The sequence below is a fragment of the Rhagoletis zephyria genome, unplaced genomic scaffold (assembly GCF_001687245.7).
Source record: "Rhagoletis zephyria isolate East Lansing unplaced genomic scaffold, Rhagoletis_zephyria_1.1 Rzeph_scaffold_02722, whole genome shotgun sequence".
NCBI lineage: Eukaryota > Metazoa > Arthropoda > Insecta > Diptera > Tephritidae > Rhagoletis > Rhagoletis zephyria.
In genome coordinates, this window is record NW_016159806.1 from 4,785 (window position 1) to 17,957 (window position 13,173).

A 13,173-nucleotide genomic window follows, 5' to 3' on the forward strand; every position below is an offset into this window, starting at 1 on the left:
CGTTCCATACACTTTCCTTCTACACTTCGCAGATGCTTTTTCATATTTCGGAAAAAAGAAAACACTAAAAAACAAATGTTTTTTATTGCGTCTGATGGCATTCACACCTGGGACTTCCTGATAGCTAACCAATATTAGCACGCTCCTCTGCGCACTCAGCTACTACGTTTAAATGTTCAATTTGAACAAATATTTTAATTCAAATATACATACATACATATGTACATTTATGTAAATCTACTTGCATGTATAGCTGAATGCGAGTATGTAAATATTGCACATTTCAAACTTATTTGGGTCAGGAAATTTCCCAAAATGTTTACTAGTTATTTACATGTGAACAGTTCCTAACTCAGTGAACCATCAATTTACATAAAAGCGAATTATGTACATACATCTTTATATTTGATGCTCAATAAGTTGTAAATAATATTTTCAAAAACGTGTAAAACAAATTTCAACAGAATTTTCAGACTCAAGTGGCAGAGGTTGCAAAACTTTATGCAGAAGTAAAAAAGTGCAAAATGGTACCTTTTTTTTAATATACATATGTATACAAAAATGGTCAAATCAATCTTTAAACACTGCCTTACCATACACTTGAAGAGTTCAGTTAATTAATTTGCCTTTCATCAACTCATTGACTGCCGATTTTAGCAAAACAAAAAAAAAATAAACACTTTCACAACTGTAACCCACACGCGTTTGTGCTCCGCATGCAGTTCTCGCACGCTCGAAACACGCGTCCGTAGACACTTTCTATGCAGTTTTTGGAGCACAAGCACTATGCACTATACAATAAATCACAATGTGCAATTGTAACAACCACTTTTAGTGGCCGTGATAAATTTCGAATATACATATATACATAATTGGCATTTTAGTGAATCAATTAGCACCTCTCCATTTCGAGCACCAGTTGTACTACATATTAGACCATACATATGTATATACCTACGTAAAGTAATATTTAGCAACAAAATCGCCGATGTGATCACTGAACAGATGTGCGATGAGGGCGACATCATTGTTGGCCCTGCAATGAAAAATTTTCAATTATTAAAAAATAGCCAAGTTGTTGGCGGGATTTCGATAAATAGCTCACTTTTATTTAGCTACTTATTACAAAACCAACTTTAAGTTTCTATTTAAAAATCCTCATACAAAAACTACTTTAAATATTTTTTTTCTGCACTTCACAAATTCTTTTTCGAATTAGGGCAAACAAAATGAAGTTCGAATTTTATATTATCATTTTGATGTTATGTCTGACGGAATTCCAATATAGGACCACCTACTGCAGAATATGTAAACAAAGATGCAATGTTGAATATAAATTAAGTTTAAAAAAAAAACTAATAAATAAAACTGTGTTTTATTGATGTTTTATTTCGAAAAGTAGTTAGTTGCAGAGATATCCAGTTCTGACTTTTTTGCGGCCATCGCCCCACCAAAGTAGTTAGCTTTTTTCGAATAAAATATACAGGTAATAGTTAGCGTAAACAGACTAAAGTTAGGTATAAGCTAACCTCACTCCCTGCAGGGTGGCTATACACCCAGTACGGATAGAAACTAGTTTAAATATTGATGTTCAACTAGTATTTTACCCACCATAACTAATTGAAATCTTACTTTCTTCCTTGGAACGAACTCTGCAATTGATTTCAACCACTTTAAAATGCATTTGGCTTAAAGCACTTCAGAGTCAGTATGTTTCCTATAAATACGCTTGCACTTCCCAGATGCTTTTTCATATTTCCAAGACACCAAAAAATGTTTATTATTATTTTCACATGTTGTCTGTGTTGAAATTCGAAGCCCGACCTTCTCGAAGCTAACCAGTAACAGCAGGCATATCTGCACCCCCAGCTACAGCCAGACATGTCCGACTCTGCATTTGATTTTAACTACTTTAAAATGCATTTGGCTTAAAGCACTTAAAAGTCAGTATGTTTCATTTGCAGATGTCTTTTCAACCAATTTGAAAGGTATCAAAAGTGTAAGTTTGGTTTATCTCAATGCTACAAGGTGCTACATAAGCAGAAATAAATTTTTTTCTGGGGTAATGCTTGTACATATGTATGTGTGTAAAAGCATCCCTTTAAGAAATTCTAGCATTCCACCATGGATGACGAAAATATATCGCAGAATGAAAGAAATATTTGTTACTTTTTTTAACACATGGTGTCATTGGGACGAGGTATTCCCTCTCGGCGGTTGTAGAAAGTCTAGGGAAACATCCAACAAAGCTACTTATAAAATGAGCGCCGAATCCTTCCAAGAATCTTCTTTTGAAATGAATATTTAGACTATTCGTAGAACTTCTTTTAGAATGTATACGAACTTCCTCCATTATGCAATTGATAAATCCGTGGACTTTTGATAAAACAACTTAAGTTAACTTAGAAGGGTTGACTTTGGATTAAAAAAAAACAGTAAGTTAGCCTACAAAAAATTTATATTTTTATTAAGCTTTAATTGAACCAGTATCTTTAACTACGCCTAGACATAGGTATTTGCAAAAACAATGAAATTTAGCTTTAAAGAAAACTGGCCTAACTGGGGATAAATAGTTTCATCAAAATGCCACAGATGTTCAGGTAAACTTTGTGAGTACTTATATTTCAGTTCCTTGTTGCATTAAATGTTTAAGTTAAAACAAAAAACACACAAAAAACTCGTGCAATAAAAATGGGAAATCAAAAATCTTAGTTATATTCACATACAAAGCGTGTTGACCGCTTCAATTTTACCGCTTTCATTTTACTTCCAAGTGCATTTCTCTTTTTCCAAGAGGGATATGTTCATCGTGGCAACTGATGCGTATAATTCTACTCAGGTAATGCATAAGTACGGTGACCATTTGTACCGATATTGGCGGGACTGTACCGATTTTGAGAAAATTGTGCCGCTGAATATTTTTATAAAAGTTGGGACGCATAAGTGTTCCGATTTTTCATATACATATATGTACCGATTAAGTCCCGATTTTCAGTGTTTTTTTTTTTTATTAATTTAATAAGAGTCTACCTCTACTCTAGCCCAAAAACAAATTTTTCGTACAAAAGTGGCAGCACTTTCGTTATCGTAAGGGACATAGAATATAAGGGAGCCATAAGCATAGCCAGCATCCTTGTTTTCTATGATCTTTGGTTATGTTTTATTCTGTCAAACTAGTGCTCTCGCTATATTGTCAAAATTTTTTAAGGTCTTTTTAATTGATTGTTTTTTTTTTTTAATGAAACGATTCTAACTTGAATTAGTGACATTATAAAAAATAATACTAATTCCTTCAAAAAAAAATCATGGATATATAAAATATAAGCTGTAGATACAGTGGCGAAAATATAAAAAGGGAATAGATATTTTATTGGCTATTCCTCTCGATTAATTAATGTTTAGTATTAATGTTTATTATTTTTTACGAAAGTGTAGCTCGTTATCTAACAAAGACCATCTAAGTCAAAATTTCAACCTTTATACAAAAACGAGCAATTTCTGGGCTTTTTAATTATATTTCTTAGAAACATTATGATTACCGTTGATTTTTGGTAAATTTTTTGTGCAAGGTGTTGCTGATTTTCTCCATACAAAGAAGTTTTGAACATAGCACTTTGGATGGACGAAAATGCGGGAACATAAAATAGTCAAAAATCGAGGGTACTACTTCAAGCTTGCCCTGTATTGTACTACAATTTCATGGGCTACAAAACTACATACTCAAGACAATTCTAGAAAATCTGATTAAAATGTTTAAAGTTTTGATCAAACTTTTGTAAATGTTCTACAAAGTTTTAAATTTTGATTTTTATGTTTTTTTTTAGATAAGATATATTTTCATAAAAAAAATTATAAACATTTCTTAAACAAAGAAAAGTAGCGAAAACTTGCTAAATGTATTTTCCCTATTTACATTCTCGCGCCACCGTATATATTGTGTGTATACATTTTTGCTAAAATTTTTAAATTTTTCCCATTTTTTGTTTTAAGCCAAACTGTATTAAAAGATGTTATGTATTTTTATTCTAAAAACAAAATTCTATGTTCGGATTTGATGATTTAGAAATGTCCCGATTTTTAGCCACAGGAATCTGGTCACCGTATACATAAGGTATATACATAGTAGTATCTGCCAGAATATGTGTGAATAAAGAACTCAATACCGATGCAACAACTGATATATGTACACCTAAGAGAATGAGTGTAAAAGGGTACTAATTAATTAATTTGTTTATTTACATACTGATGGCTGAGTGGAAGATCGACCTATCTCGGTAGCCAGTTCGAAAACGCCCTATCTCAGACGGCTCTACTTCAAAATTTTATTGAAAAACGCCCTATTTCAGAATAAGGTTGAATAACGCCCTATCTGAGAATCCGAATCAAAAACGCCCTATCACAAACGAAAATACATTGAAAATTTGCTGAGATAGGGCGTTTTTGAATCGGCAGCTGACCTAGGGCGTTCTTCAACCAAATTTTGTGATAGGACGGTTTTCAAACAAATTCTAAAGTAAAGCGTTCTTGAAAAGTTTTTTTGAGATAGAGCGTTGTTAAAAAATTGTATTAGATATGGTGCTTTCGAGATAAGTCGATCTTCCACTCAGCTATCGATATATATTCGATAATTTTCTTTACAAATTACCAACCTGGTAAATACGCATGATTCAATAATTTTTAAAAGGTAACAACAGCCCTTGTTCGGGTAAAACCCGAGTCATTCCGGTACGAAGAACCGGCTGTCCTAAATGGAGAGACATTATTATGTCGATAAAGATTGTCTAGCAGCCGCTGTGGTGTAGTGGTTAGCGGTAAACGCTACTATTCCGCAGAGCCTGGGTTCAAGCCCTGTTTCCGACCAACAACAAAAAAGTTGTTTTCTTATAACGGTCGCCCCTCGGCAGGCAATGGCAAACCTCAGAGTATATTCTGCCATGAATAACAGCTTCTGATAAAAATACAATCGCCGTTCGGAGTCGGCGTAAAACTGTACGTCCCCCGCATACAGTCGGTATACAAAAAAAAACAGATGGAAAGACACATATCTTCGCCATATTTGGGAACTATGGTTATATGTTAAACTGAACATATTCTACTTATCAAGCTTATTATATGCATAATGAAATCTCAAAAAACGTAAATTTTGAGTTACATCTCTATATTATTAAATGTGCGATATGTAAGTAGTTTTAAAACTAAATTGTTTTATTCTTATTTAGACTTGTGTCTACTCGTACATCTTTTCTTTTTTAGTGTACAATTCCCAAAAACTAACGATACTTACTACCACGAAGTTCTTATCATGCGTTTGTAGTGCAAAACACTTCACAGCTAATGATGAAACAAATGTATAAATATATATTTCCACGATTTGATTTTTCTACGTTGGTGGCCACTTAAAACATTTCACTCAGCGATCATAGATCCATGCACTTCTAAATTGATATAATGAATAGAAGAATGCCAATCTAGAAATTTGCAAAAACAAAAGAGATAATACCTATTACGAGAAAAAATATATTTGTTTATGTATATATAAATGTGTATATTTTTGATTATTTTGTGTGTAAGCATATCCCTCTAGCAAAGTAAAAAATGCCTTTATGGCTTTCTTCGGACAGTTTATTTAGTTTTAAACATACGATGACATTAGTGGGAAAGGTTCCTCCTCGCTGTCCATGGAATGCAGGGGGAAACATTTTCCAAAAAATCCATCAATAAACTTCCTCAAGCTTTCTTTGAGAATGAAAAAACATTGTGTCCATAAGAATCGAAATGGAAACAATTTCCATTGAAAACTTCTGCTTTGTATCCATAAGCAACGAAGAGGAATGTTGCTACATTACTTCCACATGGAAACTTTCCATATTTCGCCTGAGGGATAAGAGTGCATGCGAAAGTAAATGCGAAAGGAGCATTTATCATGCACGTAGACGTCACATTAAACTTTTGAAATATACTAGAAAAACCCCACTCTTGAAAATTACATTTGAAGAGTGTTGTTTATATTTGTATAAAAAAGCGCTTTATTAGGTTTGCCAAAATCACTTATAAATAGTATCTTATCATAGCTTTACTTATTAACATTACACAACAGCTTCTCCTTCAGCTTATTATTATGGGAAATCATGTTGCTATTTCGTGTATAAATAGAGTTTGAACAGAAAATTCAAGCATAGTGCAAAATTGAACTTCTAACGCGACAGTAATAACCCGCACAAACAATAGAGGCAATTAAAAATTAAAATTCTTTTAACGCGTAAAAATAACAAGACTGAAAACTCGCCAAAATGTGCTATAAAAGTGTTTTCTTTACATGTGCTTTCCTTGCTTTGTGTCTTCAACCGCTCCAAGTGATATCTTGCCAAAATATTGAGCAACGGTTTAAGTTTCCTAATAGTGATATCTACTTACGTTTAGTCCACAACTCAAAACTGCAATATCAGGTTATGAAAGGTACATATTTACATATGAGCAATACAGTTCGTTTTTTATTCCACTTCGAATTATGTGAAGCACTTAAATCCCAAATTATTCTTTCACTTTTTTAGGTTCAAAAACACTTCAGACAGTTACCCTAGAAAACACGTCCACCAACAATAAATTGGAACAAACCGAAACTGGTTCTTTTACACTGAGTACAGGAGATGCCACAATTCAATTCGATTTGATTCCCAGCAGCACTGGTATCGTGCATGTCCGCGTCTCCCGCAATGTTCCGGCTGGCACGCAGCCTATTGATTGCTTCGATCTGGATGTCTCTAATGCACACTGGTATGGTGGTCCAGAATACAAGAATCATTATTGGCCAGTAGAGAAGCAAACATTGACCAATTTCTCGTATGTCACTAAAGAATTGGAGAACATGGGCGTAGCTGAGCGTTATTGGCTCAATACGAAAGGTGAATTCTTCTATGTCGAAGATAATACACCCCTCTTTGTCGAACAAAATTCCGAAGGCTATGAAAACAAGTTGTGCTTCAGTGCATTAAGTGCGCTACCGTTCAACTCACGCGTTGATAAAGTAACTTTTGTATATCACATTGGTATAGCATCAAATGCTAAGGATGCACATATGTATGTCGTAAAGAAATTCCTTGGCCATCCTTCTGAATATCCTGATGAGCGCATGGTTGCCCATCCGATCTGGTCCACATGGGCGCTTTATAAAAGAGATATCAATGAGTCTGTTGTGCGCGCATTCGGTGAAGAAATTTTGAGCAATGGTTTCAACAATAGCCAGCTGGAAATCGATGACGACTGGGAAGATTGCTATGGCGCATTGTCATATCGTAAAACTAAATTTCCTGACATGAAGCAGTTGACTGACGACTTGAAGTCGAAAGGTTTCCGTGTCACTTTGTGGATACATCCCTTCATCAATAAAAATTGCGAACCGATCTATAGTGATGCGTTAAATAAGGGGTAAGTCGCTTTGTACTGGTCTATTCACAGACTACTATTAGCATAGGATTACAATTTTAAACATTATACTTTGATTATGATAACATTTTAAACATTTCGCGTTCTTCTAGTTACTTGATCCTTGATCATAATAATAATCCAGATACACAATGGTGGAATAGCGGTCCGAATGAAGCTGCTTATGTTGATTTTACCAAGGCTGAGGTGCGCACTTGGTTCAGCGATCGCCTGAAGAGTTTGCAGGAGGAAGGTGGTATTGACAGTTTCAAATTCGATGCCGGCGAGTCAAGTTGGATGCCCTCCGATCCTGTACTGCAGGGTGACTTGAGCCTATCACCTACACAAATGACGCGCGACTATGTGCGTACCGTAGGTGCTTTCGGTCCCATGGTGGAAGTGCGTTCCGGTCAAAATACACAGGATCTGCCAATTTTTGTGCGTATAGTAGATAAGGACTCCGAGTGGGGTTGGAACAATGGCTTGCTTACACTCATAACGACAATGTTGCAAATGAATTTGAATGGCTATCCATTCGTGTTGCCCGACATGATTGGCGGCAATGGCTATGACGATAAACCACCGAGCAAAGAACTATTTTTGCGCTGGTTGCAAGCAAATGTTTTCATGCCTAGCTTGCAGTTCTCGTACGTGCCATGGAATTTCGATGAAGAAGCTATTGAGATAAGCAAGAAATTCGTGCAAATGCATGCTGATTACGCTCCTGAAATCATCAAGCGCTTCAAATTGGCAACGGAAACCGGCGAACCTGTGAATTTGCCACTCTGGTGGGTTGATCCAAGCGATAAAGTGGCGCAAGGCGTTTACGATCGTAAGTTCGTTTGCGATTGAATACAAATTTACTTAATCTAAATCTATATCTATTGTTTTTTTTTGAAGAATTCCTGCTCGGCGATGACATCATTTCTGCACCAGTCGTTGAGGAGGATGCTGTTGTACGCGATATATATTTGCCTAAAGGAAATTGGAAAGATGGCAATACAGGCGTAGTGTACCAAGGCCCCAAATGGTTGATGGCATACAAAGCACCACTGGACACGCTGCCTTATTTTGTGCGCGAGCACAACTAATGTGTGATATAACTACATATCGTCCTGACCTGTAATACAAAAAGCTGTAACGAACCAATTCAACAAAGTGAGGAGTTATAATTCGATGAAATGCGTCATTTTCATTAAAAAGAAATGTGAATTTTAGATTTATTGTCAGTTTTAGCCTTTTGCGTTTCAAAGGACGTTTGCACATACATATGTATGTATGTAGTTTAAAGATATAAGATTATATCANTCCAAGCAAATACTAAAAAAAAAATTAAATATTCAAGCACAAACCGAATTTAAACTGCAATCGATGCTAAACTCACTCAATATTTTCATCCTTTTTCTCTTCCAATGCTTTCCCTTGTTGTTTCAATAAATTCAGTTTTAACTTGTGCAACTCTTTTGTTGATTTTGACCACTGTACTTTATAGAAGTTCTTGGCTTTTTCGATATCTGCAAAACGTTCTGTTTGTTTGTGCTGTACGAAATAAATTATTTTACCTGAATGCTTATATCCAAACTAGACAAAAAAGCAAAGAATATTACATGCCAAACAGCTTACCAAATCAGCCAACATGCACGCCAGTTGCTCGGCGGAGAAATGTGTCTTCTCCATGGCCGCCAATTGCTTTTCCAACTGTTCGATACGCATCTTCATTTGTAGCTTCTCTTCTAACTCTAAGTCATTGGCTTCCGCCGCTTGTGTCTGCTGCTGTGTTTGTTCTACATCGCGTTCTGCGCTTTCTGTCGCCCGCTGCTGTATTTCATGTTTAAGGCGTTGCATCTCGTCATCTAACTGCTGAAATTTCTCCGCATAACTTCGTTCTATGTCTTGCTTCACGGTCTGCACTATACTAATGGTCTCTTGATGTTTAAGAGCATTCGCATTTAATTCCGCATGGGCCAGTTCAAGCTTCGCATTTAGTTTCTCGCATTCGGACAACTTTGCTTCTAATCTAGCTTGCAAAATTGAACGTTGTTGCTCCCATTGTTTATCGAGCTCAGCCAAGTAGCCGATTTCTTTTTGCTCCAAACCTCGAATGAAGTGTTCCATCTGCTGTGCCTTCCAATCTTCCAGCTCTTGAACTATTTTTATTGTCATTTCCTCGGGATCTATATCCAATGGGTCGGTATTTACTCCGACGGATCGAGTCTCTTTGCTTGACAGTTCATCATTTATAACACTTTCTTTCGAATGGAAAACCTGCTTATCATAACAGGTGACAACGTTTGCCTTGCTTTGACGACTTGTTAAGGAATCTTTGCTATCATCCTTGCCCGTGATCGAACACTTTGAAAGATCTTCTGTTGGTTGACCAAATAATTCCCCATTTTGTTCCAAGACGTGTCCAATTATAACAGCGTCGGCCTGCATTTTCATATAATTACGTTCATAAATTTCATAGTTACTGAAATTACGATTGCTTATTTGGCCAACATCATAAGGGGCCCGCATTTGTTGCATTGTAGTGGGGAAATCCAAGTTTCGATAGCGTTCTGTTATATCGACAGAACCCTTATCGTCGATCTTATACGATGCATATGCCTCACTCATCGGCACTAGGTCGTAACTGGACTTTTTGGAGTAGCTTGTTACGAGTTGCACACAAAATATAAAATCCACCGAAGGCTTTGTAGCACGCGGGCTTATTATCTTATTTATGCGATCGAAATAAAATGTACCGTTTTTACTAAAAACATTAGTCGCGTTGAAAAATGAATCGTCGGGTAAGAGCCTTGAGAAATCCAATCGATAATTTGCTATGTAACAAGGAAAGAAAAAATAAATTAGTAATTATTCAGTTGGTTGCTTATTCCGAAAACGATAAATAAACATATTCATATACATATGTATGTATTTTTTTAACCACACAAATTAACTAAGATTTCTTGAAGTTCATAGATACATATATGTATAGCGTCGTTTAAAGTACAAAGTCATTCTGCAAAACCGCGTTTGCTGGCAAAAATTGGATTTGCTCACCAAGCTCTTACCTCAATCCTTATCCATTCGTCCTGAAATATACTAGCCAGAAATGCGATTGCTTTATAAAAAAGAGAACTATTTTGAAATATGAGTGCTTTTACTCTCTAGAAAATGATTTATGCAACCTCACATACGCGGTTTTGCATTTTGTTGATACGCGGTTGTGTACTTTAAGCATACATATCTACATACATACAGCAATAATAAGAAGATATCCTTTTATTCATTAATATTTTCCGTTTTTTTTCACTCCCTCTAATCATTTTCATTTTTAACCGACTCCACAAAAAGGAAAAGGTTATCATAACTTTGGACCACGTCAACCAATTGCGATAATTCTTTTTTAAAGAAAATGTATTATCTTAGACGTGGTCTCATACTAATTAGGTTTAACTCCGATCATTGGATGATGAAGAAATTAACGATAATCATAAATTTGAAGTCGGTTTTGTTTTTTGCTTAAAAATTAATTGTTATTATAGATGATTTAACTTGATTCGTAAAAAACGGACTCACCCACCACAGCGCCATTTATATAAACACTTATTGGTATATAAAAAATTCGTTGAAAATAAGTGCGTAAGCTCTTCAAGGACGACTTGAAGCTAAGGGATATTTTTTCATTGATGGTGTAGCAATCAGACTGATTCACGACCATTTCTAGTTGAGAAGCACTTCCCAGGAAGTCATAGTGAAAAACAAACACATTAGTTTTGCGGTTGTAGCTCTGTTCCGTCTCCAATACTTTCATTAGATTCTTCACTTGTTTAAAAGTTAATGACACGTTGAAGATGTCGCAATCAACGTCAGGGTTGTTGCCCACTTGTATGAGACCCACTTGTTCCAAAAGCTGTACATATACATTACTTTGCGATTGCAACATAAGTGATGTCTCGGAGGACTTCGGAGAAAGTCCATCATTTAGCACGCATTTCTTCTGCAACAAAAAACTTTAATTATTAACTATTTGTTGAATATTCAACATTTAGATTTACTTTGCCCATTAATACGTCAAATTGTCCATTTTCAATAAGATTCTTTTTGACTATCACCAGAAGTAAATAAATTTCTGGTTTATTTTGCCGCCATTCCGAACTCATCACATTAAGTTTATGCCAATGTAGCTTTAACTAAATAAATGTATAAAAAGTGCGTTGTTATGATTGAGTGAATTAATATCCTTACTTGTAGATTTTTTAAAGCCGCGACTACTGGAACTCCTCTAATAGGAAGTAACAAAGAACCAATGCCGCGACGAGGGGAAGTTTCCGTTCGACCACTCTTGATAAATATCTCAACTTTCACTGGCCGATTGTCGGTTTTCATACTACATACAATACAACCTTCAATAAAATGCCAACACTAATCTTTAATAAACATACCGTTTAATATCACTCAATTCGCATTCCCAAACGCAATTGCTGTTAAAGATGGTCACAGTCTCCGTGGAGTGACCTTCCACCTCGAACTTTACACCATTTAGCGTTGCTGTAAGGATAACCTTATCCTTGTGACGCTCGGCAAAATCGCCAATACCATCACGTCGATGCAAACCAATGCCTTACAAGAGATGGAATATATATCTGAGGATTAAAACAACTTCCACTTTTTGTGTTCACTGAACTCACCTTCGACCAAATGCAAAAATATGCAAAATGAATTGTCGGCGCATTCTGAAGCATCACTCTCGGAAGCCGATAAGGCCGGGTTACTCATTGCATGCACGTACTATATTTGCAATTATTACCTTGCACGTTATAATTAATAAAAATATAATGAAATATCCAACAAAATACGACTGAATCACAAAGATATAACGAATTTTTCGAATTTCTCACTTGGCAATAGAATGAGTTAATTCTTCTTTTTAAGTAAGGGTGTATTCACCATTACTTTTTTCAGTGTTGTAAAGCATTTGAAGACTGGAATTAGCATAACCGATGGCAATGAATTTTTCACAAAATATGCGATCAAGTTGAGAGGACCCAAAAAGTCGGAAATCAATTTCATACTTTCCTCAAGTCTGAAGGATATTTAAACTTTTATTTATACACCAATACATAATAATTGTACATAGTTAATTTATGTTCAGAATAAATTTAAAAATTTAGTAGCTGCATTTTTTTTTGTAAGCGAGCGAAAAAAGAACGCTCAACTCAGATAAAATTTTCTTTTAGGTACTTATGCAACTCTGTTGGTAGCTGGTAAGAAACATTTAATTAGTTTACCGGGATTTAAATACAAAAACCTATTTAAATGGGTAATTATGAGAGGTATTTGCGTAATATATATTCGCCACCCTCTCCACTTTCCCATTAACAATTCACAAAGATCAATTTTTTCCATGAACGAAAGACACAAGATCACGCGGGAAGGAAAGAACGAAAAAAGTTATTTTCTAGCTGCCCAAATCGCGACGCCATCTTTGTTGTAAGAAGTAAACAATGAATTTTTCACTTAACACTACGCTTCAGGTCGCGGATTTTTTAACCGACCTGTGTGGCTATTCTCCATCTAGGGAATTCACATGATTCAACTTTCACAGGCGAATAGTTGAATCAAAAGTTGAACGAAAGTAGGCAGCCGACCAGCTTTATTTAAAGCGATTAGTTTAAAGGCCGCTTACACCAGGCGATTGTTGCTTTCAACTAAAAGTTGCCTGAAAAATCGCCTCATGTGAATTCCCTATTAGCGACAGTTTTC

The 13,173-nt window shown here is 35.5% G+C and overlaps 2 protein-coding genes across 2 annotated transcripts; one reads left to right on the plus strand and one right to left on the minus strand.

The window, feature by feature from the left end:
• Positions 1 to 6,255: 6,255 nt before the first annotated feature.
• Positions 6,256 to 8,723, plus strand: tobi (target of brain insulin). Its single transcript, XM_017622174.1, has 4 exons — positions 6,256 to 6,456; positions 6,552 to 7,425; positions 7,536 to 8,254; positions 8,323 to 8,723. Exons 1-4 carry the CDS (start codon positions 6,291 to 6,293, stop codon positions 8,511 to 8,513), a joined length of 1,950 nt encoding a protein of 649 aa, XP_017477663.1. The 5' UTR covers positions 6,256 to 6,290; the 3' UTR covers positions 8,514 to 8,723.
• Positions 8,724 to 8,726: 3 nt separating this feature from the next.
• rha (protein) lies at positions 8,727 to 12,815 on the minus strand. The gene is made up of 8 exons (XM_017622189.1): positions 12,099 to 12,815; positions 11,853 to 12,030; positions 11,656 to 11,797; positions 11,466 to 11,600; positions 10,987 to 11,407; positions 9,046 to 10,244; positions 8,807 to 8,961; positions 8,727 to 8,742 (listed from the first exon to the last, which is right to left on the minus strand). Exons 1-8 carry the CDS (start codon positions 12,184 to 12,186, stop codon positions 8,727 to 8,729), a joined length of 2,334 nt encoding a protein of 777 aa, XP_017477678.1. The 5' UTR covers positions 12,187 to 12,815.
• Positions 12,816 to 13,173: the final 358 nt, after the last annotated feature.

Excerpts from the sequence above, each read along its gene's own strand:
- tobi (XM_017622174.1), top strand. The coding sequence starts at position 6,291 with ATGTGCTATAAAAGTGTTTTCTTTACATGTGCTTTCCTTGCTTTGTGT. Across the intron at positions 6,457-6,551 it reads GCAATATCAGGTTATGAAAG|GTTCAAAAACACTTCAGACA; the intron begins GTACATATTTAC and ends TCACTTTTTTAG. Across the intron at positions 8,255-8,322 it reads GGCGCAAGGCGTTTACGATC|AATTCCTGCTCGGCGATGAC; the intron begins GTAAGTTCGTTT and ends TTTTTTTTGAAG.